Source organism: Drosophila obscura, unplaced genomic scaffold (genome assembly GCF_018151105.1).
Source record: "Drosophila obscura isolate BZ-5 IFL unplaced genomic scaffold, ASM1815110v1 contig_179, whole genome shotgun sequence".
Classification (NCBI taxonomy): Eukaryota; Metazoa; Arthropoda; class Insecta; order Diptera; family Drosophilidae; genus Drosophila; species Drosophila obscura.
Window position 1 is genome coordinate 522,509 of NW_024542766.1, and position 24,671 is coordinate 547,179.

General features: G+C 45.2%; 9 protein-coding genes, 1 long non-coding RNA gene, 1 other non-coding gene and 1 pseudogene across 13 annotated transcripts; 7 read left to right on the forward strand and 5 right to left on the reverse strand.

The window, feature by feature from the left end:
* Nucleotides 1-431: 431 nt before the first annotated feature.
* Nucleotides 432-4,382, forward strand: LOC111080430. 2 transcript variants are annotated; one of them, XM_022376035.2, is made up of 8 exons: nt 432-878; nt 1,384-1,800; nt 1,874-1,976; nt 2,522-2,642; nt 2,729-2,954; nt 3,012-3,491; nt 3,549-3,761; nt 3,823-4,382. In XM_022376035.2, the coding sequence occupies exons 2-8, from the start codon at nt 1,654-1,656 to the stop codon at nt 4,045-4,047; spliced, it is 1,515 nt and encodes a 504-aa protein (XP_022231727.2). In that variant the 5' UTR covers nt 432-878; nt 1,384-1,653; the 3' UTR covers nt 4,048-4,382. The 2 variants fall into 2 exon arrangements, with proteins under 2 accessions (XP_022231727.2, XP_022231730.2); XM_022376038.2 differs by lacking the exon at nt 2,522-2,642 and having other exon boundaries at nt 2,698-2,954.
* A 986-nt stretch (nt 4,383-5,368) lies between these two features.
* On the reverse strand, nt 5,369-7,437 carry LOC111080422 (sorting nexin-17). The gene has a single exon (XM_022376031.2). The coding sequence runs from the start codon at nt 7,251-7,253 to the stop codon at nt 5,799-5,801; it is 1,455 nt and encodes a 484-aa protein (XP_022231723.2). The 5' UTR covers nt 7,254-7,437; the 3' UTR covers nt 5,369-5,798.
* A 308-nt stretch (nt 7,438-7,745) lies between these two features.
* LOC111080423 (40S ribosomal protein S2) lies at nt 7,746-9,093 on the forward strand. The gene is made up of 2 exons (XM_022376032.2): nt 7,746-7,850; nt 8,226-9,093. Exon 2 carries the CDS (start codon nt 8,227-8,229, stop codon nt 9,031-9,033), a length of 807 nt encoding a protein of 268 aa, XP_022231724.2. The 5' UTR covers nt 7,746-7,850; nt 8,226; the 3' UTR covers nt 9,034-9,093.
* A 79-nt stretch (nt 9,094-9,172) lies between these two features.
* On the reverse strand, nt 9,173-9,989 carry LOC111080424 (rRNA-processing protein FCF1 homolog). Its single transcript, XM_022376033.2, has 2 exons — nt 9,883-9,989; nt 9,173-9,824 (listed from the first exon to the last, which is right to left on the reverse strand). Exons 1-2 carry the CDS (start codon nt 9,883-9,885, stop codon nt 9,225-9,227), a joined length of 603 nt encoding a protein of 200 aa, XP_022231725.1. The 5' UTR covers nt 9,886-9,989; the 3' UTR covers nt 9,173-9,224.
* Nucleotides 9,990-10,026: 37 nt separating this feature from the next.
* LOC111080425 lies at nt 10,027-11,510 on the forward strand. Its single transcript, XR_005967616.1, has 6 exons — nt 10,027-10,133; nt 10,374-10,517; nt 10,686-10,737; nt 10,899-10,971; nt 11,160-11,219; nt 11,405-11,510. It is a non-coding gene; the product is annotated as an uncharacterized LOC111080425 (long non-coding RNA).
* Nucleotides 10,187-10,303, forward strand: LOC121403995. Its single transcript, XR_005967641.1, has one exon. It is a non-coding gene; the product is annotated as a small nucleolar RNA Z5 (small nucleolar RNA).
* A 217-nt stretch (nt 11,511-11,727) lies between the features above and the next one.
* On the forward strand, nt 11,728-14,190 carry LOC111080417 (twinkle protein, mitochondrial). The gene is made up of 3 exons (XM_022376023.2): nt 11,728-12,185; nt 12,243-12,680; nt 12,742-14,190. Exons 1-3 carry the CDS (start codon nt 11,894-11,896, stop codon nt 13,851-13,853), a joined length of 1,842 nt encoding a protein of 613 aa, XP_022231715.2. The 5' UTR covers nt 11,728-11,893; the 3' UTR covers nt 13,854-14,190.
* Nucleotides 14,109-15,562, forward strand: LOC111080427 (annotated as a pseudogene).
* A 440-nt stretch (nt 15,563-16,002) lies between these two features.
* Nucleotides 16,003-16,778, reverse strand: LOC111080419 (chromosome-associated kinesin KIF4A-like; the record flags this gene model as incomplete). Its single annotated transcript, XM_022376026.2, has 4 exons — nt 16,760-16,778; nt 16,463-16,689; nt 16,234-16,385; nt 16,003-16,175 (listed from the first exon to the last, which is right to left on the reverse strand). Coding segments are annotated over exons 2-4 (435 nt in total), but the record flags the coding sequence as incomplete, so codon positions are not given.
* A 993-nt stretch (nt 16,779-17,771) lies between these two features.
* LOC111080421 (cysteine-rich PDZ-binding protein) lies at nt 17,772-18,310 on the reverse strand. Its single transcript, XM_022376030.2, has 2 exons — nt 18,088-18,310; nt 17,772-18,033 (listed from the first exon to the last, which is right to left on the reverse strand). The coding sequence occupies exons 1-2, from the start codon at nt 18,249-18,251 to the stop codon at nt 17,904-17,906; spliced, it is 294 nt and encodes a 97-aa protein (XP_022231722.1). The 5' UTR covers nt 18,252-18,310; the 3' UTR covers nt 17,772-17,903.
* Nucleotides 18,311-18,598: 288 nt separating this feature from the next.
* Nucleotides 18,599-19,352, forward strand: LOC111080420 (putative RNA polymerase II subunit B1 CTD phosphatase RPAP2 homolog). Of its 2 annotated transcripts, none has more exons than XM_022376027.2 (4): nt 18,599-18,680; nt 18,776-18,887; nt 18,945-19,042; nt 19,093-19,352. In XM_022376027.2, exons 1-4 carry the CDS (start codon nt 18,655-18,657, stop codon nt 19,283-19,285), a joined length of 429 nt encoding a protein of 142 aa, XP_022231719.1. In that variant the 5' UTR covers nt 18,599-18,654; the 3' UTR covers nt 19,286-19,352. The 2 variants fall into 2 exon arrangements, with proteins under 2 accessions (XP_022231719.1, XP_022231720.1); XM_022376028.1 differs by having other exon boundaries at nt 18,620-18,710.
* Nucleotides 19,314-21,417, reverse strand: LOC111080418 (FK506-binding protein 59). Its single transcript, XM_022376025.2, has 8 exons — nt 21,058-21,417; nt 20,844-20,986; nt 20,661-20,781; nt 20,456-20,594; nt 20,036-20,393; nt 19,849-19,959; nt 19,656-19,793; nt 19,314-19,578 (listed from the first exon to the last, which is right to left on the reverse strand). The coding sequence occupies exons 1-8, from the start codon at nt 21,254-21,256 to the stop codon at nt 19,465-19,467; spliced, it is 1,323 nt and encodes a 440-aa protein (XP_022231717.2). The 5' UTR covers nt 21,257-21,417; the 3' UTR covers nt 19,314-19,464.
* Nucleotides 21,418-24,671: the final 3,254 nt, after the last annotated feature.

A 24,671-nucleotide genomic window follows, 5' to 3' on the forward strand; every position in this document is an offset into this window, starting at 1 on the left:
ATGCAAATACCCTTATAGAACCACCGCCTCTTTAGAGGAGATTTTGATGTTGTCATCCTAGGGATTCTTATGGATCAAAATCATAATACTAATACCTTCCCAGCAAGGGTATACAAATTGTTCATAATTACTCCCTCTATCTTTGTGTTTATGTGTAGTGTCTAGTTGTATGCGCCCATGTGAGTAATCCGAAGAATAAGAACTATAATATATAGCGAGCGATCTACATTAAAAAGAGAAACGAACGAAAATAACGCGAACAAAACCAAACAAACACAAGAGGAAAACGCAATTACAGCAGAACCACGGAGAGAATAAGAGAGGGCGGAGAACAAGCAGCACAAAGCAACAAACCAAAACGACTAACGCTGTCCCACGGTGAGCTCCACTCCATTGACTCATCCCTCGAGACCATTTCTCTCTTCGAACAGCTGCTGCTCCCCCACACACACACACACACAAACAACACACAAAAGATACAATCAATTACGATCCCCCCGCTACGATCGTGCTCAAGTGTGTATCTGTATTTGTATCTGTGTGTATGCGAGAATTCATAGCTAGAATTTGTATTCCTCCATTCATATTTGGAATATCTCCGGCACTGTTTTCGGAATTATTACTTATGGCTTATGGCTTTGCGGCTGGACTTTGAGCGCGTGCCTGCTCAGCATAATTCAACGATAGACGAAACAGAAAGAGCGTATCTATTGAAGTAGATAAATATCTTTATACGAACAAAAAATAAAAAAACAAAAATCAAGAACTGCAGCAACAACAGCCAAGCAGCAATCGAATCGACGAACACATTTCTATATATACATATAAATACAAAAGCTCGAAACAAATTGGAAGAAGTATATACTTTGCACAAAAAGGTAAGTGATTCATCCCCCCACTATCCCAATCTTCTGCTTCCAAGTATCGCTGGGGGCTTGTGGCTCTTGAGAGTACAATAATTAACGCTGCAAGTTCACATAGTAGTCATATGATATGTATATATGTACATATGTATATAGTAGTACCCTCCTTATGGTGGGTAGCGCTTGGATCTCTTACATTACTTTGAGGCTGATGTCATGGCTGCTGTGGAAATGAAGTGTTCGGCTTGGGCACCAGAAACCAGATGCAACTCCTACGCTCATCTATAAGCCGGTTGCCACAGACACAGGCACTGGCACGGACTGGCAGATTGCCCCAAGAGATTCAAGTAGTTTTCGACTTCTCTCTCTCTCTCTCTCTCTTGGGTAAAGAGTTCCCTGTTTCTTGATATTTGATGTATTGTCTGAGTAGGTGAACATGTTATGGGCTTGACTTGGGCCTAGAGCTCGGGCTTTCTGCAAAATGAATCTCACAAACGATCCACACTTCATTCCATTGTAGACCAAGCAATCTGACTCTGCAAACATTGTATTAAGGAGAGAATTCAACTCTAACTCGAACAGAAGAAACGATCGGATCGGAGAGGAATCAACTATATTGTGATATGTACAAATTTACTCAAATACTGAAAAAACACAGAGAAACTTAGAACCTAAAGGTTTATTCCAAGGAATCCCAGTTGTAAATCAATTAACCAGAGGATAATCTACAATCTACCAAAGATTAGGCTAAACAGATCAGAAATCTGATCAGATCAGAACCAGCACGGAAATGGCCGAGAAAGTGGAACACTCACAGGCTAGCCTGAACAGTCAACATAATGATGCTCGAAAGGTACGCAAGTCACCCGATTTTCAGCCCATGATGCCCGGTGTTATATCCAGAGAACGCAGCTTTGTCCGCACCTCGAATCAACAGGTACTTATAACACTTATCTCTCACTCTCCCTCTCTTCGATTTGGGGTTTACTTAAACGTGCTCTCGATTTCAGAATATCAACAAAAGGCGCAGTCTGGCTTTTAATGTTCCTGGAAATGTTCAGCAGTCGGGACAGATGCGGGGCAAGCCCGCCATGGATATATACCGACCGCCAAGTGAGTTACATTACATTTGTTTCCTCTTTGTTTTGTCTCGCTTGTCTGCATAGTTAGCTTGGCAGAGTGCTTTATGCTGTCTATAGGATAGCGCAATTCGAATCCATTCTAATATTATCCAGCTAGAACCGATATCTAATGCCATGAATACAAAACTTTGTGCAGCGAATCAACGATAAAAGGGGAATAATACAAATATTGATACTTTAAGCAGAGCTATAAATATCATAGAATACTGCATGAAATGGACATGGCTTAGAAGAGTTTTCCAGCGCGTAATCTTTGTTAGCTTTTCCGGGGATATCTTTTATACAGCTGCTTAATCGGCTGCTTCGCACTTTCAGCTGCAAGCTTTATATAGACTACCGATTACTTATTGAGACAATATCTTTCTTTTGGATTCTTTTCATATGTCTCTCTCATACTCTATATACACTCCACACACAAACAAACAAACAAACTCAAAAATGTTGTCCTGCCCCTCACATCATCATGCTATAAACTCTTGGTGTCCTCCCTCCTCTGTATAAATGCCTCTGTCACAGATGTGCGCGGCGATTTGGCTGCTCCGATTGGTGGTGCAGGTGGTGCAAACAAACTGAATGTGAATGCCCAGGAGTTCACGATGACGGGCAACTGCTCGCCAACCGAGGCACTCAGTAATCGGTAAAGCAAACCCTTTTTAATGCCATCGTTTACCCCTCTTCCCGTCTCCTTGCAGAGCTAAACTACAATCTACAACATTCTTCCAGTTCGTCGCTGATCTTCCCCAACAACGGCCCCGGCCAGAGCCCCTCATTGGGCCAATACGTGAATGTGAACGTGAACCGACGACAGGCGGGTCTTTCCCTGGGCAACATGCCCGGCGGAATGAAGGCCAGCCACCATCGCTCCATTTTAGTGACGCATCCAATCAGTCCCCTGGCGGGTGGCCAAATGCCTCTCATGAGCTCCCCATCCAGTGGCAATATACTCCATGTAAGCAGACTGATAAGGTAGACCCCCTTGATCTCACATTTTGTATGCCCATTTCAGACAACGAATCGGGTTAAGTTTGCCCCGGAGCCCAGAGGTCAGCAGAAGTCTTCGGCATCCCACAGCCAGTTCCAACAGAACTATGGACAGCCGTATGGACAGGGAAACCTCAATGGCTCGATCGATCCCTATATGAACGGCAATGCCCTGCAGCGCTCCAAGTCCCTGTCTTCGGCTGATGCCCTGACCCGTGGCATGGCCGGTCTGGGCCTGGGCCTGGGTAACGAGATGTCCGACATTGGAGGGTTCACGCCGGAGATTCAGGCCCTGATCGACACGGCTCTGGAGGATCCCAATCAGCTGAACTCGCGCTGCCTCATGGAGCTGACGTCGCAGTTTATCAAGCGGGCGGTGGAGAGCCGGCGCTTCGCCTTGCCCATCTCCCGTCTATGTCTTAATATCATAGCCAGGGAGCAGAAGGAGACCTTCCTGGAGGCGTTGCTCAATACGTGCCGTCAGTGGTACCAGGAGCGCGAGAAGGTAGCCATAAGGGAAGTGTATCCGAATCTTTAATCCATGATTTATGTCTTTCCTTAGCTACTGTTTGCCATCCAGGGCATGAAGTCACCTTCACGTGTCCGTTTCACTGCCTTCATGGCCTTCCTCACGGAGATGTTCTGCCAGTTGAAGCGGCGCCAAATCCAGCTACGCACCCACCACGAAGGAACACCACCTCCATTGGTCCTGCTCAGCCTGCTGTCGAAGTGCTGTGAGGATTGTGTGCGTCCGCCGATTCGCTCGCTATCAGAGGTGCGTGTGCCCTAGCTGGACTCGCAAATCAAATGGTTATATAAGATTTCTTTCGCTCCAGATTGAGTGCCTGTTCTACGTCCTCACCTGCATTGGCCAGGACGTGGAGCAGCAGCTGCCCCAGCAACTGGAGCTGCTCATGAGCCTAGTGCGCGATGCTTTCTTGAATGCGGGCGACTCGGCCGCTGCCATCCGTCGGACACTGCTGCAGCTCATCGAGCTAAAGGCCTCCCACTGGCAGCTGCCCGGAAACACGGTCCTCTACTACACCCACAACAACAACTAGGCGAAACAACTAGTGTGGATCAACAGGACTGGGATCTGGGGGGTTGATGGTCGGGCAATCGCAAGACACTATCAGCTTTTATTACTGTTGTCGACTTGCATTTAGGCCTGCAAACCTTCTGTTCTATTTATCTTACTCGTACTCCTTACCTAGGCATAAGCAATATTTATTTTGGAACCAGTAATAGAGTGACACTAACCCCGAGGACTTCACTTCACACCAAGCCCCAGTGCCAAATGACTTCGGTTTCCCCGGTCTCAGCGCTAATCTAAGGCTCAATTTTTATGTGAATCCATATATTTACATGTAATAAATCACCGCTAGTCAAAAGTGTATTCATTCAATTTCTTTACAAATTCGGGAGCACTTTCGTCATCTCTTCCTCTGCCATTCTCACCGCCATTGCCACTTGCGGTTCCAACTATTCCCTTTCCTTTCCGTTATTTGTATAGATAAACTTGAGTTTCATGGAGTTTTATTACCTGTTTTATATTAATTGCTTCATTGTTTCTCCTTCTCCGGTGCAATTTCCGACTCACTTTGGTTCATTTTGACATCAGTAAACACAAACACACAACATTCATTCCGCGGCGCAACCCAAAGTGTATAAGTTCCTGACGCGAATTTGGGCAAATACGACCCTGCTGTTAATTCGTTAATTAAGCTTTTTAATTCGTTTAGTCGATGATATTTGGCGCCTCCGGGGCTGCCGTGGTCGGCCGCGACAACAATTATTCTTGCCGTTGCAGCTTGTTGCTGCAGCCTGAATTTTACGCGCTTTTTTACTTATCGATAACATATACCGAAACTGGTATATAATATCTATCCATACTGGTGGCAGTAGAGGTGGAGAAACATCGATGCATCGATGTTTTTAAATTTTTTGGAAACATCGATGTTTTATGGCGACTATCGATGTTTTCGCAAGGTAAGTAAAGTAAGGAGGCGCAGAAGGTATGTTATATAAATATGTTATATAAATTATATATTTATAAATTCAATTATTAACTGAATTTAGATGTTTTCAGGTATTAAACTTGTGGTGTAGGCAGCGTCGGTGGATGTGTGGCAACATCGTGCTAGTCCGAAAGGTCTTTCAGCTAAGCTGGACAGATCATATCGGACCGAATGGGATGGCGCGTACTCAAATTTCTTGGATAATTTTCTAAGGCTTGAGTGCGTATCCAGCCCTGTTTAAACCATTAAGGTTAGTTAGATGATACCGAAAACCGAAGCCGGAAAGAAGGTACACTAATACAATTTAACCATTTATATTTAAAGAATATAGGTAGAAAACAAACCTTACACAGTAGTAATCAGTACATTTATTTTTCCAAATGCATAACGTATTTATTCTAGAAGTAAACATAAAAAGATTCACATACATATATTACAATAAGAGTTAAACAATAAGCAGGTTACAAATGTGTCAAAAAAGTTCCATTTACAGAGCATTTATAATAATATAACATTTCTTATAAATAATAAAGGTAAGAAAACGCTTTCTTGTTGAGCATTCATCAATACATCACCGGTTCTATACAATAAAACTCCCATTACATACATTTTCCCTTGGCATTTCCAAGCAGCCAAGAAAATAATGTTATATACACGCAAAAATTACTAACTGTGTTACTTTAAATGTGCGGTTTTGATTTGTGTGGTTAACAATTACAGTGGTTACAAAACATTCGGATATTTATATATTCAAGAAATTCAACTACTTTGGCACCCATTAATTTGGCTAGCGCTCAGAGATCATCATCCCCAATACCCTCAAACGCTTCATTGGCCACACGTGCGCTATCCTCCCCATCGTTGCGAAAGAACACAGCTCCAAAGGTGCGGGACGTCGTAAGTCTCTGCTGCTTTGACTTGGACGCCAAGTCCTGAGCAAGAAACTTGACTGGCGGCGTTGTTATAGACGCTGTCGTCGAATACGATGTGGATGCACAGGTCGATGTCGATGATACCGAGCTGGGTGTGGATGCGGCCGATGCGGACGCTCCTGCGTCCTGTTCATCATCACTACTCGGATCTGGTTTCCCTCCTCCGCCGTGCAACAGCTGATCCACCATTGCCTGCAGGCATACAGACATCAGCATGGCCTGGTCACTGCTAATAGTTATCCAGCGCAGCGTTTGCTTCGAAATCAAATACTCAAATGCCAACTGCAACTGTGAGGGCTCATGCCTCGACTCCAGCGTATTGTGGATCACACTGACGCGCCATGAGCGCATCCTAGTTACCCGAAACTTTGTCTCGTATATTTTAGTGCCGCGTACCGTGCGTAAGCTGAGCTCCTTGTTGCCAATGCTGACCAAAGCCACAGTTTTCGGTTCCGGATAGTCAACATTCGCAGCCTCAAACTGCAGGCAGCCGTAGGAGGGCAAGTCGCGCACTACATCCATGTATTCCAAGGACCGTCCTTGCATTTGAAGATGGCTCAATTGCCGACCAAGCCCAGGAGTGCAGATCACAACCCATTCTCTACTTACATCTGCCACGGTCTGATTATACAGCAAGTTCAGGGCCACTTTATTCCCGTACAGCTTGGCATCCCAGCTCGAGTCCCAATAACACGTGCGAAGCAACAACTCACATGGCTGGGCATGAAGTCGTGTTATGTATGGCGACTCGAAGTCCATCAGGCGACGCACCAGAACCATCTCGTCAGATTCGCGTTTTTTTCGCATCAGGTACAGACAAAACAATTTCATCAGCTCTTCTGGCAGCTTCAGTTCACGGCATACGCTCTTTAGTAGCAAACTGGCATTCTGTTGCACATTACAATTAACCAGCAACTGTGCTCCATTCGGATTTGTGTAGACCTCCACCTCGAGCTGTTTTTCCTCGCTGTCGCTCCCCACATTGCCCTCGGCCAGCGCCGTGTCCAGCTGGGCACGCTGGAAGAACTTATGTACAAACGGCAATCGAGCAAATCGAGCGTCCTGACCAATGATCTGCAAATACTGCTCCAGACCACTTCGTCTGGTCTCCAGCTGCCCATTGGTTAGCGGTAGAAACCTTTTTGGGGGAAAAGGAGGCAAACTCAAACTCGAGCAATGCCGTCGCATTTGTTCGTTTAAGGAATGCAGTTGCTTGTAACGCAGGCAACAATGATAGCTCCCATTTATGTGTATATTATACACAGTGTACGTGGGCGAGGTGCCCAGGTCCTGCGTGTCTGGTATAGAAAAATGCATGTTTGCATTATTTTACGGCACCTTGAACCAACTTTTTACATTTTTATTGGATCACAATTGTTTTTCATGGCATTTCTACCCTCTTTTCTTTGTTTATGTACAATTAATAACCATTTGTGCAGATTTTTTCGCTCTTTTAGTACCGCGTCGTCACACTATATGGTCACATTGCTAGTCCCTTGTCCGCATATCGCATAAAAATACAGATATTTTATTTTTACCTACCCTGTGCATCGATGAATATCGAAAAGTCGCCCGGTGCATAGTGGTTTTTTGGTTTTATTTGGCATAAACTCTAAATTTAAAGCTACTGAATTAAAATTTTGATTGTATAAATATTTTACGTACCCGAGATGACCTTTTAAGTTTCATATGATATGGGGCACTATTCTAATAACACTAATATTGTCAATTTGACCTGAATCGATGATTATTGTATCGCACAAAAATATTCATTTTAATTTATTCAACAATAGAAAAAAACTATCACCTAAAAAACATATCGATGTCTTGATATGTCAATTTCAGCATCCCTATTTCCATTCCTCGGTCATTTCGTTTTTGTCTTCACCCCCAACATATTTGATAGACCTACATGTAAGCTGAAATTAATTATAATCTGGTCTAAATGGGCTTAAACTATGTTGAAATGTGTGCGCCTGCCTGCACAAATATTTGCGACGTGTTCGCTTTCGTGTTAAATACAATAGATTCGATGGTATTGTTGGATAAAACATAACCATTCTGGGAAACCACGTGTTTCAAAATGGCGATGCCAGACACTCGTGAAAAAATATATTTAGTTGTGCGTACATGATGATTCTTTTAATTACCTTTTGCGGTTTCCACCAGAAAGCAATTTGCTTAAAGATGGCCTTAGGAGTCTGATCCAAGCACACACAATTAAAGGCTGAAATTGAATTTGGTAGACTTGAATGCGCTAACGAAATATTTGTTTTTATTCGATTGCAGAATGGCGGACGCAGCTCCAGCCCGTGGTGGATTCCGTGGCGGTTTTGGCTCTCGTGGGGGTCGTGGTGGACGCGGTCGTGGCCGTGGACGTGGCGCCCGTGGACGTGGTGGCAAGGAGGACTCCAAGGAGTGGGTGCCAGTCACCAAGCTAGGTCGCCTGGTGCGCGAAGGCAAGATCAAGTCCCTGGAGGAGATCTACTTGTACTCGTTGCCGATCAAAGAGTTCGAGATTATCGACTTCTTCCTGGGCTCGTCTCTGCGCGATGAGGTTCTGAAGATCATGCCTGTGCAGAAGCAGACCCGTGCCGGTCAGCGCACCCGCTTCAAGGCCTTCGTTGCCATCGGCGACAACAACGGTCACATCGGACTGGGCGTCAAGTGCAGCAAGGAAGTTGCCACCGCCATTCGTGGCGCCATCATCCTCGCCAAGCTGTCCGTCGTGCCCGTGCGTCGTGGCTACTGGGGCAATAAGATCGGCAAGCCCCACACCGTGCCCTGCAAGGTTACTGGCAAGTGCGGCTCCGTTTCGGTGCGTTTGATTCCCGCTCCCCGCGGTACTGGCATTGTCTCGGCTCCCGTCCCTAAGAAGCTGCTGACCATGGCAGGTATTGAGGATTGCTACACCTCGGCCCGTGGCTCGACCGGTACCCTGGGTAACTTCGCAAAGGCCACCTATGCTGCCATTGCCAAGACCTACGCTTACCTCACTCCAGACTTGTGGAAGGAGATGCCTCTGGGCTCCACTCCCTACCAGGCATACTCTGACTTCTTGTCCAAGCCCACAGCCCGTCTGCACGCTGATGCCTAGACTCGTCAGCACAGAGCGAACCAATGGTTTTGAATAAACTCAATAACATAAAAATATAAACTATGCTGTCTTTCATTTCCTGATTCATCTATATACATAAATAACGATCCCAATGCTCAAAGTAAACCATCAAATTTCAGCTTAGTGTAGTTTTATATTATAATCGGTAAACTTTAGCTATACAAATTAGTCTACGCCTTCACGCCATACGCCTCCGGCATCCTTTCTATGGCGTACTTATGGGCTGCCACATACATAATAGGCACTCCTGGTATTTTGCGAATGCGGTTCTTAAGATCTTTGTCGTTGGTGGCCACTATATAGCACTTGTGTTGGCGCACACGTTCCACGATACAGTCATCAGCGTAGGTGCCCTTGTGCAGGCAGGGCAGGCGCTCGAAGCGGGGATCTGATATGATGCGCAGGGCTAGCTTGTACTTGTTGCCCAGCTTCTCCAACTCTGCCCGCACACAGTCCGAAATGTATGGTATGCATTTGGCATATAAACAATCCATCATTCCCTGCACAATATCCAGTTTGCTCTTAATGCTAAAGTTGATGAAATTGGTATCCAGGACTATGTGGTAGGGAGGCCCCAACTGGGTGTTGTACTGGAAAAAGAGCGCCGAGCTTTGCTGGGTGGCCTCGTGCACTTTGACCTGGTGCGGATCCTCGGCTTTTTTTCGCTTTTCCCGAATTTGGTCCTTCAGTCGCGAGTCTGTGGGCTTCATCAGGCGTTTAAGCTGTGCATTGCGCTGTTTCTTTACCTTTTGGGTTTTCTTTTGCTTGCCCTGGGGGAAGAATAAATCTGTTACTACAGGGGACATTCCAATGCAAACATATATTTACCATTTTAAGGTATTTTCAGTTTAAAATCAAATTAAAAAGGCGCACGTGTATAAAAGTGTTTTGGTCATCAGCTGTTTTCCCGACTAAAGCATTTTCTTCAAAGCAACGCTGACATATATCGAAAGGCTATGAAATCATTGCTGCGGAGCATCGATATGAGATGGAAGCATCGCTGTTCCGCCATTTTCGTTCTACGTTTCCACGTGCGTCCGGATGTGGCTTCACTTTTCTTCGACAACTCCGGCAAAATGGTAAGGCTAGCGAATAGAACTCTGTGAAAAATGTATTTAAACTAATTCAGTGCCACACATGATGAAACTGATGACGAGACTGAAAGAACATTTTTCTCGACTTAACGTTGTATCTTTCAATGTTTCGTTGAACAATATTTGTTCATTAAAGATTATTCGGCAATCTGATGGCATTTGAATTACTTTTTCTTGCTGCGTGTTCAATCAAACAACTGCTAATTGAAAATAATTGGTTTGCAGGGATAGATGCCAGAAACTATGTTGAAACGTTGAATAACTAACTCCATGTGAGCGTGCGTGCACAAAACCCGTGCTGCCAGGTGAAGGGCGCTGAGACACCGGGCATTTTGCCCACATGAGACTGCTGTGGGCATAGCATTGACGGTAAGGACTACATCTTGTTATACAGTTTATTTCTTGTGATGAACTTTTACACAGACCTGTACTGAATAGACTCATGCGGAAAAACGTAAACTGATATCTGAAAAAAAAGAAAGTGATTTATTTTTATGAATTCTTATATTAATGTGATTTTTCCTTTAATTTTTGCAGGTTATGTCGAACCACCATCGCGACGGTTCGGTGGAAAAACCTCGCTACCAAGGTAAGCATTCAATTTAGTTAATATTAAACAACGTGATGAGTTTTTACACAGACCTGTACTAAGATAATCGTGCAGAGAAAATGTAACCTGATTAAAGATTCAGAAAATTCAAAGCTTACATACTTCTTGTGGATCTTCTTTAATATTCTTCTTTATTCCAGATTTCGAACTTGCATGCTTCTGATGGTCACTTTACTCCAGGCACATGGTGCTTCTTCATGAACACCACTCAAGGTAATACTTTCAAACATTATTCATTATTTGGAGTTGCTTAAATGATGATTACCTTAAATACCTTTTGCGGTTTCCACCAGAAAGCCTCGGCTTAATGATGGGCTTAGGTGTCTGATTAAGCATTTCCATTCGACTATACATTGTACACGGTTTTTCTTTTTAAACTAATCCGTTTCTCCGTTTTTCAGCACATACCCCGGCATTTTCTTAACCTGACTACAGAACCTGTAATCCGACTTATTTAAAAGGTAATGTATAACAGCTCTATACTGTTCAATTGTTTCAGATGATGATTACCTTAAATACCTTTTGCGGTTTCCACCAGAAAGTTTCGGCTTAATGATGGGCTTAGGTGTCTGATTAACAATTTGTACACAAATATTTCCCTTGTGCGTATACGTTCATAACTAATTGGTTATTTATTTAATTTCAGAATATTATTTTCTTTTGTGGCTTTAACTGGATGGAGTTTGGTTAACAGAACTTTGTTGTACTCCATCAATTTAATACAAAATAAATCAAATAAAATAAAAAATGTATACAAGTACATTCTTTGGTAATGGGTATTGGGACATTGGGTAATATTTATTGGTGCGATGCGAGAATCTCTCTAATGCAGCTCTCCCCTATTTGGCAAAAAACTACTCGCACGAAAAAAATTGTTTTGCATTTTGTGCCACCTTGTCTTTCAAAAGTGGACGCGCTCGATAACGATAGGTCATCCAAAGAAGAGTTGCATTGGTTATTAATCTGAAGCGGAAAAAAAGCTAAAATACGCATAAATGCTAAGCTGATGCAATCTATTATTTAATTGCTAGGAGTATACGGCCAATTCAGTAATGGGTTTCAAGACCCCAAGTGCGTGCTACCGCGAAAACACTAGCCGCCGCCTGTTGCACAGTGTTCATCGATAACATGTACCATGAGACGCGCCATCATCAAACCGCTGTTGCGCATATATAACCAAAAACCCAGAGTCTGGAAGGAAAACTACGCAACGCAAATAGATACAGACTACGCGGAGTGCATACTGGACCCCAAGGAGTATGTGGACTTTAAGAAACAACTGCGACAGATCAATATATATCCCAAGGATGGGCACACGTGCTTGCAATTGGAGTGCCGGCTGTGTGAGCGTAATAGGCTGCCGGCAGCAGCACAGACAAGAGGCGCCGCCGAGCAAGGGCTGCTGGCTTACGTAAACAAGCGGACGGGTGTGTAACCGAGGGAATTTTCCTTAGCAAACAATCGATATGGATTCCATTTTCTAGGTGCCTTCATCTGCCCAAATTGTGATGTGAAAACCTCTCTGGCCAATGCTTTGACGGCATATCAGCTGCCCTCGCCAGCCGGTTACCAGCGCCCGCCACAAAGGAAGCCCGTCTATGAAACGCGCTTTCCCGACCTAATAGATGTGACGCCAGAGGCATGTGATGTCCTAGGAATCAAGGGCTTGAAGGAGTCGCAGTTGAATGGCATTGGAGCCCAATTCGAGCCGGAACAGAATCTGCTTCACTTCAAGCTACGTAACGGCGCGCAACTGGTGGTCGGGGAGAAGGTGCTGCATTTAAGCGACCGCCATGAGGAGACCTTTCAGGGAAGCTCCATGTCGGGACTGCTGATTCATGGTGTGGGGAACAAAAGCAAAGCGGTTCTAGTCAGCAATTTGCTTGACTTTATTGTCCTCTCCACCCAAAACATCGAAACGCGTACGTAAAAGCGCTTTCCTTACGATTTACAGCTCACAGAGAATGCCCTTTTGCCTTTCAGATTGCATTGTCTGCCTGCCGTACGAGCTGAAGATGCTGCCGCAGGAATGCCTGCCTGGATTGGAGCGCTTCAAGGAGCTGGTCTTTTGGCTGCACTACGATAGCAGTCACAGCTGGGATGCCGCCCGAGCGTTTGCCCAAAAGATAGATGAAAAGCGTTGCCTCCTCATCAGACCTACCGAAACGGAACCAGCGCCCCACCTGGCCCTGCGTCGTCGCCTCAACCTCCGCCATATACTGACCAAGGCCACGCCAGTGCGGCACAAGGCCATCACCACATTTGGGGCGATGAAGAACGACATACTCAGCGAGCTGCAGAACATTGAAAAAGTGAACGGCGTGAAATGGAAGCGTTTCCCGGTGCTGAACAAGTTGCTTAAGGGCCACCGAAGGGGAGAGCTGACCATCCTGACAGGACCCACGGGCAGCGGGAAGACCACCTTCATGAGCGAGTACTCTCTCGACCTGGCTATGCAGGGCGTGACCACACTCTGGGGCTCTTTCGAGATCCGCAACACCCGCCTGGCGGCTACCTTGCTGCGGCAATATGTGGGCTACCCGTTGGACAATAAGCTGCAGGAGTTTGACCACTGGGCCACAGAGTTTGAGCGCATGCCGCTCTACTTTATGACCTTCCACGGCCAGCAGCCGCTGAAGCCAGTGCTGGAGGCCATCGAGCATGCGTCCTACGTGCACGACGTGATGCATGTGATAATCGACAACCTCCAGTTCATGATGGGAGTCTCCTCGTTTCGCGGCGACAAGTTCTGGGAGCAGGATGGCATCATTGCCGCCTTTCGCAGCTTCGCCACCAAGCACAATGTCCACGTAACGCTAGTCATGCATCCGCGCAAGGAGCGCCAGGAGGATGACCTCACCACGAGCTCCGTCTTTGGCACGGCCAAAGCCACACAGGAGGCGGACAATGTGCTCATCATTCAAGACAAGCGACTGACATCGGTGCGGGGCAAAAAGTATTTGCAGATAGCCAAGAACCGCTACAGCGGCGATCTGGGCATTATGCCGCTTGAGTTTGACAAGGAGGCGCTCAGCTACTCTTCGCAGATCCAAAGTGCCAAGCGACGACGGGAGAAGCCAACGACAGAGGCTTGATGTACTTATTTATGCATTTGTTGATACTATCTGATATACATAATTATTCTGTTGTCTATAACTAGGTTAGGCTTAAGTATAAACTCCTCGGTGCCGTGTGGCCATGGACTGCAGCATCACGTTGAGCTCTGCTTGTAGTTCTTTGTGTTTAGAATCTTCTTGCCGCACATGGCGCATATGGCCTTTTTGTAGGCGCACGCCTGGCAGTAGTGGGCTCCCATCTGGTGGACCTTTTGTCGGCAAATGCTGAAATGACCAGCAATCAGAGGACTGGACGGCGATTTTCCCGATCTGGTCAAAACGAATGTCCTGCGGAACATGAACACCTGTCTGGACACCGGCCTGGAGAATTTTCTCAGCCCAAGTAGTATAAAACGCGTACGGGGGCCCTCTTCAAGTCACGGGCCCTGCAGCACTGCCTGGAGGATCGGTGAATGTGCTGAATGACAACAATTGGATCGTCCATCTCTATGAGGAGACCCTGCTCACGGAGAACTCGGTGCGCGGCATTATAAATTTCGTGCTGGATGGTAAGCATCCATTCGGCCAGGGTCTGATCACTTATGCCAACGAGAATGTTGTCAATTGGCTGACCCCTCTGGCGGACAGCTTTCGGGTGTCCGATGACATGGGCAAGCTGCGGCTGCAGTTTAAGCTCTTCCACAAGCCACTCTTCAGCTGGAAGGGCAGCTATGTGGTCACCCATGTGAGTGTGTCTCTTTATATACATACATAAGTGCAATGTGAATCCATTTACTAAACTCTCTGTGTCTTTGCCAGGTGGAGGCCGAGCGATCCGTCTCCTTTGCCAATGGCATCGATGGCTCTGTGGCCGAGGACTGCTTCTTTGCGATGCGCGCCTTCAGCCAGGGCTATACGTTCAACTTCATTGAAAGCGAAATGTACGAGAAGTCACCATTCACGCTGCTTGATTTCCTGCAGCAACGCAAGCGCTGGCTCCAGGGCATCCTGCTAGTGGTCCACTCCAAGATGATACCCTTCCGGCACAAGCTGTTGCTGGGCATCAGTGTTTATTCGTGGGTCACCATGCCGCTCTCCACATCGAACATTATCTTTGCCGGCCTCTATCCGATACCCTGTCCCAATCTGGTGGACTTTGTGTGCGCCTTGTGGTTCAGAAGGATGTGCATGTGCTGGAGACGGTTTAAAGGACCGCACCGGACAGGACCGGACCGGGCCCAACTAAATCAAACAAAAATATCGCACAATGAATGGCCAGGATATACACACACACACACACACACACCTATGCAATATATTTATATATTGATTGATGTTTCGTTATAAATCCAATCACACCATTCCTCATTCATCCAACATCGCATCGCATCCACATCGCACAAAATCTGCACACACAACAAAAAGAAAAGGAAAAAGAACAAACTGAACAATCACAAGGATAATGGAATAAGAGCATTATATGATTATATGCATCACGCACTCAAACAACAGCAACAACTCGCTAAAAACAACAAAACAACACCGAGAACAAAACAAAACCTACTCTCCGGTAAGTGTAAGTGTAATTACCGTATGTTTTTTACTCTTTGGATTCGAAAACGCTATATTTATATATACTATATAGTAAATATCATATGTACTGTATAACGTAGCTCTATTGTAATTATCATTATTATTATTTAAAATGTGTACATTAATGTATTGTAAAGTGAAGAAAACAAGAATTTGGGGCGAAAAACTGTCTAACATTCAATGCTTCGGATATTGTGCTCACGTTCCGCATGCCTAGTAAATTCTTTTAGGTAGAAAGGGAAACCGCCTGTGGATCATCCATCGGATCCCGATCCAACACGATGCGCCATTTACGTTTATGATTTTACGTCATTAAAATCATAAACGTAAATAGCACATCGTGTTGTATTCCATTCCATACCTTCTGCAAAAAGGGAAACAATAGAGTGGAAATTGGTTTTATTTCAAAAGTGAACATTTGTCAGGTGCTGTGTCGTTTTCTTCGTTTTTCTGACCTGTCTAGCTTGGGGCTGAATTGATGTGCGGAAATGGCCCTGCCAAGTGGTGGTGGAACAGCGCGCAGCTTCTGTATGATGTCCTGAAGCGCATTGATCTCGGCCGCATGGGGATCCATATTAACCACCGGCTTGTTTTTGATCTGCAGCGCACGATCCGCATAGCGCAAGGTCCTCAAGGTCTCGGACACATTAAAGTCCGCGGGACTGACGCAGGCGATCATCAATGTGATGGAGTTGCCGCCCAGCGAGTCCTGCAGCAGGCGCGTCAGCTTTGACTGGCGGTACGGTATGTAACCGGCAGTTTGTCCGGCTGTAAAATGGACACAAAATGAGAAAGGATTTTGCTATGGATGTGCAGGAGGACCTACAGCCCAATGCGTTGATCACGTTGCCGAGGGCCAGCAGGCCTTTATTGATGTTGACCCCCTTCTTGAAGCGGTCGCCGATGGCCAGTGTCTTGGAGCAGCGTTCAGAGCCAGCCAGATCCACCAGATTGATCTTGGAGGTGGTCACCACCTTCCTGAAGATCACAATGGATGAATTGAATGCAAAAATAAACTTTCACATAAATCTGTGTGTATTTCAGTTCATACTTACCTTCCCTCCAGCTTGCTGGAGACTACGGTGAGCGTGAAAATGGCATGAGAACGGGACGAGGTCTCGTTCATTGCAGTGGCTGCTACAGCCCGACCGGCAGAGCCACGCATTAAATGAGCGGAAGTGACCTCCAATTCGGTGAGGCCGAATTGATGATCGCCTGCGTCAGTCCCGCGGACTATAATGTGTCCGAGACCCTGAGCACCTTGCGCTATGCGGATCGTGCGCTTCAGATCAAAAACAAGCCGGTGGTTAATATGGATCCCTGATGCGGCCGAGATCAATGCGCTTACATACCGTACCGCCAGTCAAAGCTGACGCGCCTGCTGCAGGACTCGCTGGGCGGCAACTCCATCACATTGATGATCGCCTGCGTCAGTCCCGCGGACTTTAATGTGTCCGAGACCCTGAGCACCTTGCGCTATGCGGATCGTGCACTTCAGATCAAAAACAAGCCGGTGATTAATATGGATCCCCATGCGGCCGAGATCAATGCGCTTAAGGACATCATACAGAAGCTGCGCCTTTCGCCATTTTTGGGGGGATACTAGGACCCCTTAGCTTTTGGACCGGACAGGTATTCCAAACTCCAAATTTGAAAGTGTAGAAAAGATGTGCACAAAACGAATAAACCCGACTCAACTGCCGTACTGTTTATGTAAAAATAAATAAATATATATTCATATGTATATGGAATATGAAAAGCCAGCTTCGATTGTGAAAATTTTTACCGTAGGCTACTAATGTGACGCTGCATTTTTGCCGGCCACCGCTGTTAGTAAATTCGAAAATGGTGGGATAAAATATCGATACAACAGCTGGGGCTGGAATTCTGCAAGCGGTCACGCTAGGTCATGCGATCGATACTGGGAACACGGACACGTAGCATACAACATATACCAATGGGCATGTGATAATTATCGACTATAATCGACAACCTCCAGTTCATGATGGGAGTCTCCTCGTTTCGCGGCGACAAGTTCTGGGAGCAGGATGGCATCATTGCCGCCTTTCGCAGCTTCGCCACCAAGCACAATGTCCACGTAACGCTAGTCATGCATCCGCGCAAGGAGCGCCAGGAGGATGACCTCACCACGAGCTCCGTCTTTGGCATGGCCAAAGCCACACAGGAGGCGGACAATGTGCTCATCATTCAGGACAGGGGACTGTTGGTTCTGGTCAAAAAGTATTTGCAGATAGCCAAGAACCGCTACAGCGGCGATCTGGGCACTATGCCGCTTGAGTTTGACAAGGAGGCGCTCAGCTACTCTTCGCAGATCCAAAGTGCCAAGCGGCGACGGGAGAAGCCAACGACAGAGGCTTGATGTACTTATTTATGCATTTGTTGATACTATCTGATATACATAATTATTCTGTTGTCTATAACTAGGTTAGGCTTAAGTATAAACTCCTCGGTGCCGTGTGGCCATGGACTGCAGCATCACGTTGAGCTCTGCTTGTAGTTCTTTGTGTTTAGGATCTTCTTGCCGCACATGGCGCATATGGCCTTTTTGTAGGCGCACGCCTGGCAGTAGTGGGCTCCCATCTGGTGGACCTTTTGTCGGCAAATGCTGAAATGACCAGCAGTCAGAGGACTGGAATCCAACGTATTGTTTGTTTTTTACCGGCAAGGTGCCAGGGTCGTGCCCATGGGATTGTATCGGTCCCGGGCAGAGGATAGGGCTTTGTTTTCATTTATCTTGCGTCCACCGGCTGGAGCGGTGCTAGTTTTCCAGGGATTTGGGGCCGACACTTTCGTTAACTTCGCTTCGCACTTTTCGCAAACCATTTTTGTATATCTTATCAATTTGTTTTGTTTTCACAAATCAATATGACCGCATTTGGTAAATTTAAATATCGCCATATCGAAATTATCAATTTGAGAATATCAATATATCGATATATTGGAAAAATATTTAACAGATTGTCTTCACAACTTTACCGCAAAGTTTGCACGATAAGGAGGGCTTGTCCATTTTTGTATACACGTTTTTTAACTTGTTCGAACGGAAGCTGTTGCGCGCAGTGTAAAGAACACTAGGTCGATATTTGCAAAAAATATCGACTCTTGATATAGTCGGCGAAAAAGTATCATACCGATATAATCGTATCAAAAATAAAAATATCACCTATATCGATATAATATCAACAATCCTAACTTATTGTTTGCCGAATTGCAACAAAAAAATGCGATGACGGAAAAAAACGACCAACTACGGTAAGCCAGTGGACTTTTAAATACACTATTGTATGTACACTAATGCGCTACTAGTGTAGACTATTGTTAAATGTTCAATTTACTACCTATTGCAGGGAACAGCTCATCGCGGCGGTAGTGAAAAAGCGCGCGGCAATTGCGCGGGCTCAGGAAATTGTCGTGAGACTCCTGGAGCCCGACGTAGCAGAGCCGGAATTTCTGGCCATGGTATTTGCATGCATTATAATTGTATTAAAGACTTAATAAACAGTTTCCCCTCGTCAGCTCTGGGAAATCGCACCCCATAACTATACCGACATTGTAGACGAGCGGGAAATCAGCCAAAACTGTGGGTACCCGCTCTGCTCCAATGCGTTGGAGAAGTAAGTTGACGCTCGAGAAGTTGGCTCCCGACTAACCGGCTTACTTCCAGCGTACCCAAACAGAAGTACCAAATCAGTGCATCGCGAAACAAGGTATACGATCTCACAGAGCGCAAGAAATTCTGCTCCGGCTATTGTTTCCGTGCCTCGGAGTACATCAAGGCCCAGGTGCCGACGTTGCCGCTATGGCTGCGTGACAGGGAGCCACGGCCGAGCTTTCAGCTGCTACCGCGAGACAAATAAAAAGGTAAACGGGTTTCAATGCTTTTTCTATATTTCGTATAATGAAGTACCAATTATGTTTGTTAAATTATTGGATTTTTTCGATTTTTGATGTGGAAATATTTAAGGGCGTTCACTCGACAACTAAGGAATATTACTTAAAATGCTTAACCATTGATCCATTGAGCCTTTGTTCTCGGCTAGATCATAATTATATTGTCGCGCTCTAGCGTTAGATCGGCCTCGCGTTTGGCGTCCTCCTCGGACCATTCTCCGCATTTGCTGAGTACATCTGTTTCGCGAGGTGGTTCGGTCTTCGAATGATAAGCGAATAGGGGGATGAAAAAGGTTTGAGCTTTATTTGTTTATCACTCGTTGCGGCATATTATACCTCTTTGTCGTTGGCCGCCAGCTTGGTGAACATGTTGGCATACAGCTTCTTCTCCTTGTCCTTCGTCTCCTTGATCTTCTGCCTGCAGATGACCACGTGGTTGGCAGCGGCCTTGTTGCCAGGCTCTAATTGAATAACCTAACCAAACATTCATTTAGCAATGGCACATTTTCTCTGTGGTGTGATGGCAAACCTTTTGGAAGTCCTCCAGGGCATCATCCAGCTCATTGATGATCAGGTTGCATTGTCCGCGACGATAGAGAGCCTTCACATTGTTGGGCTCCAGGGCGAGCACAGCATTGCACTGAAGAAAATCCATAAATTTAAATGCTTGATGTGTGCCTGCACTAGTATTTAGTATTTTATTTTGAAGCACTTACCTCCACCTTGGCCTCGAAGTGATCATTGGACTTCTGGTGGCACAGGGCAATGTTGCTGTGTGTGGCCACCTTTAGCTTCTTCACCTCCTCGTTGGTGTCGGCGCTGTTGGGCAGCAGATTCTTGCACTTAGTGTACATCTTGATGGCCAGGCACCAGTTCTCTTTCTTAAAGTAGTTGGTGCCCTTCTCCTTGTACACTTTGGCCTCGTCGATGCGCTCATTGTCGCTCAGCTTCCACTCCTCCAGACCCTTGCCGCAGTCGATCAGCTTCACCTTGTACTCAACGGTGGCGTTGGGTGGAATCTTAAATGCCTCATTGCCCGTGACACCAAATGCATACATTGGTTTAATCGTGATTCTAATGGAAAATCGATTTTGGAATGGTGTTTCGCTTTTAACCCCCATGTCTATCTGGTTTACCTGGAGGTCTCTCCTATGTTCATCTTCTCCAGGGCAATCTCCACGCCATCCACCAGACCGATGGCACTGCCCTCGCCATAGTCAAACTCCACATCACGATCCTCAAACACTTTTCCCTCGAAAGAACCAGAAATGTGGGCTGCAGATCACAGACCCCGAGTGAGGTTAGCCCAACCACAGAATCTAGATAAAAGTCGGGACTTACCCTTGACGAAGGCACCATCGCTGGGAGACCGCTTCTTATCGCTCGTCTCCAGAATGATGCGGTCAATGCTTCCGTCTTGGTTTGGGCTTAGATCCTCGCCCTTCCACCCCAGCATTTCCAGCTGCAAACGAGAATTGAGATATATAGCTGCACTGGCTAAGCATTAATTCGTGTAGCCTGTACCTCAAAAATCAGCGTAGAGTCGGGCGGAATGGTGGGCGGACTGCCGGCGGCGCCATAGGCATAGTTGGGAGCACATGTCAGGAAGCAGCGCTCCCCCAGCTTCATTGTGGCCACTCCCATGTCGAAGGCTTTGATAACGCGGCCTAAGACAAAGGAAAATAACGAAAAAGAAAATTCCAGAAACCGCGACTTTGGCCGCATTCTCATGTCTCACCTTTGCCGAGCGCAAATTCAAAGGGCTCATTGCGGCTCACGCTCGAATCGAATTCTGTGCCATCGACCAGACGGCCGGTGTAGTGCATGGAGACGGTGCATCCACTGTGCGGGGTCTCGGTGCCGGTACCCTCTTTGAGGATTTCCTTCAGCACTCCACCATCTCCAGACAGGTCGATTTTTTGCGTTTCTTCCGGCATTTTTTTTCGGCTTCTATGATTTTTGCTTTTATTGGCCTAAGTCAGTGTGACTGCGTTCTAGTCGTAAAAATATACCTGGAACCATCGGTAGCCTATATCGGCTGTAAATGAACCAGATTATCGGTTAAAATGAACCACCACAGCGGAGACCCTGGCTATTCAAGCGCGGTTTTATTTTATATTCAAATTTGAAAATGTGAAAGGGGAATGAAATCGTAGTGCTCAAATAATGTGACTATTCACGCACAGAAATATATATTTCTGGGATTCATTTACCGGTTTGCTCGTTTATCTAATCCATTGTCCATCAATTACCCATTAATGCAATTAAAATTAGAAACGTTCTGAACCTAATTGAGATTGCATTGACCTACACACCACACAAATGAAAATTCAACCTGTGCCCCGAGGCTTACAGGTACGAGTATGTATATATAAATTTATAAATTTGTGCAGCATGCATCAAATATAATCCTCTGACCATTCCGATGCTCTTCTGTTTGATTATTTTGCCCTTGGCTTTCGCAGAGCCATTTCGAAGTTCCATTTTGAAGTCCAGCAAAAACAAGAGCCAAATAAATTAATGCACTTAATTTTATTGGTTTCTATAATTCATCGCTTATAAGCTGCACACAAAACTGTATGGGCTCTGTACGGTGGATGGTGTTTGGGGATGTTTGGGGTTTGGATGAGTGGAATAATGCTGATTGTTTCAAGGTCATATGGAATGGAGTGAGATTAAACTGATTTACGGATAGTGAAAACTCCTTTGGCGGACCGTTTTTGCTCTGTCTCTCCCTAACTCTGCCATATCCCTTCCGCCGACATATGTACATAAAAATTTATGTACGTATGTATGTACATTGTGCATGCATTCTGGAAGCGTGGCTGTCCCTTTAAAAGGGATCTTCTCTGTTTTGGGTACAGTAAAACCAATCTTGGTGGACTAGTAATAGAACCTTTACTCTGATTTGGCGGAACTTTCGCTGTAACTTCTTCAGTCCCATTCCACTGTGCCTTTCTTCTGCAAATGGCGCTTTGATTTTTGTCTCTGTCATTATAAATCGGTTCAGCTGTCGTTGTCTCCTGGTAACTAAAATATTGGACACTCATCAACTACCGCTAGAGGGGCCGGACGCGCGCACATGTTAGACTCGAAGTCGTGGCACACTTGTCGCTCATTAATAAGGTTTCCTCCCCGCTTCCACATAGAGCGATGTCCGCCCGCCGTTGGTGTCCATTATTTTTGCAGGTATACCCATGCTCGTACTCGTACGAGTGGAGACGTTGACCAGATCTCTGGATGCTGCCCACGCTCCCGAAGGCGAAGTCAGCGTCGATGCTGGCGTTGGTATGGCTCTGTTGCTCTACTCAACTGTAAACATTCCAGTCAGCCGAGTGGTCGAGTGGGAAAGCTTTCACTCAAGTTCAAGCTCAAGTGAGAGCTTTCGTATGTCACAGCATACACAGGCCTGGCTCTGGGTTCGGGTCTGGATTCGTTTCCGTTCGTGCTCCATACTCCATGCGGATGCTGCGTGCTCATGGGTCCATGGCCGTGTGAAAAGCTGCGTTGAGCGCATTAATTCGTTAGGGTACAACCAGACAGGACGCACTTTCTCTCCGAGCTGCCGCGAAAGTCTGCCTTGCCTTGTCGTGTGTGTACCGTTTGAACCAACTGTTTTGTGCAAAAGATAAACCAGAAGAATCAGATAGAAAGAGTACCCCCTAAAAAAGAAAGACAGACAGACTTAATAGAATTATTGCTTTGGATAAAGTTTACAACTTTTACAACGATCCAGCATACAGAGTCCAGAACGAAACTCCAGTTTTACTCTCTGGCCATCCTCCCGCGCGTACCATTGTGTGTCTGTGTGTGTAAGTGTCCGCGTCTTTCTGCGTGTGTGTGTCCGTGTGCGTATCCCAACACTCCAGCTCCAGCAAAAAAAGTGTGTTCATCAAACAAAACAAACAACAAACAGCTGAAATCTAACTAAAATTCCATTAAATAATACCCACATAAAAACCAAGAACCAAGGTAAACAAAATCTCAAAAATTGTTGCTCCATCTCCTGCTCCGTCTTCTCCTCGACCTCTCTCGCTTTCCTCTTTTTATCCCATTTAAATCCCTTGCACTCGCTCTCTGGTGCAACAGCTTACTAGTATGCTACGACTTTTTTCCTTCAACATTTCGTGTAATTGTTGCGCCTCGACATGTCCGTGGAAGGTCTCTGCATGTCCGTGCATGTCTGGTCATGTCCGTGCCGCTCCAATTAGGGAATTATTCGGTTCGAAAAGGGAAAAGACGTAATTAAATTAAAGAAAATATCATCATTTTTATTTAAAAGTGGAAATAATTATTTTGGTAATATTTTGTATGAAATTTGATAAGAATATTCGTTTGCTGTTGATTATCTTTCGTTTGAAACGGCGAAAGATATGAGAAATTAATCAAAGCGAAGGAAAATTTGTGTGGAAATGTATACATACATATGTATGTACATATGTATATCAAAAGTTATCAGAAATTCGTAGCTGTGACATAGATTTCAAGAAAATTCAATTCTTCGCAGATAATTCATGTGGAAATGAATTGTGTGTAATTCGATATTTTTCTGTCGAAAGTTTCAATAGTAATTATTCGGTTTCAAAGAGAAATTAAAATCATAATTATTTCATACCATTTAGACGATTATTTTTGTGTGTGAAATTAATTTCTGTCCATAATTTAAAGCCAAACTTTTAGTTCTTGTATCTTACATTAGTTTTTAGGGCAAAAGTAAAGCAAAATCATTTTCCAGCGACTTATTTACACAAAAATATATTATGCGCATATCAAACTGGATGGATTTCAAAATCTATTTTGCTTGACCAAATTTGTGTTGATTTATTTTTTTTTTTTTTTTTTGCCATCATCGGATATGTTTTTATTTGAATTTTCCACAAAATGTTTGTCCAGAGACAAAAGTTCGATGAATGGAATCTCTATTTCATTCAGAAATCATAACATTCTTATTTATTTTTTTTTTTTGACAATGGAAAATTGACAATTATGGAAGTGCATTTGCAAAAGAATGATAAAGTTGTGCAAAGTGAATAATTCGCAAGGAAAATGTATACATAAATTGTTGGCACTTGAATGCAGCAATTTTCCACTCAACATTTCGGATCTGATCCGTCTTGCAGTTTTTCTTTTTCGTCTTTTTCGGGATGTCAGTTATTTGCCTCATAAACTGTTGCTTCTGACAGTTATCTGCACGAATCGAAGCAATTTTTCTTGGCCGTGGATTGGCTGTGGAAAATCCCTGGCGATTTCCTTCTTTTACTTTACGTTCCACTTGGATGCCTTATTTTTGCTGCTGCCAGAAAGTGCTTTGACTGATTGTTTTATTTGATTCGATTCGATTGGGTTTCAAAA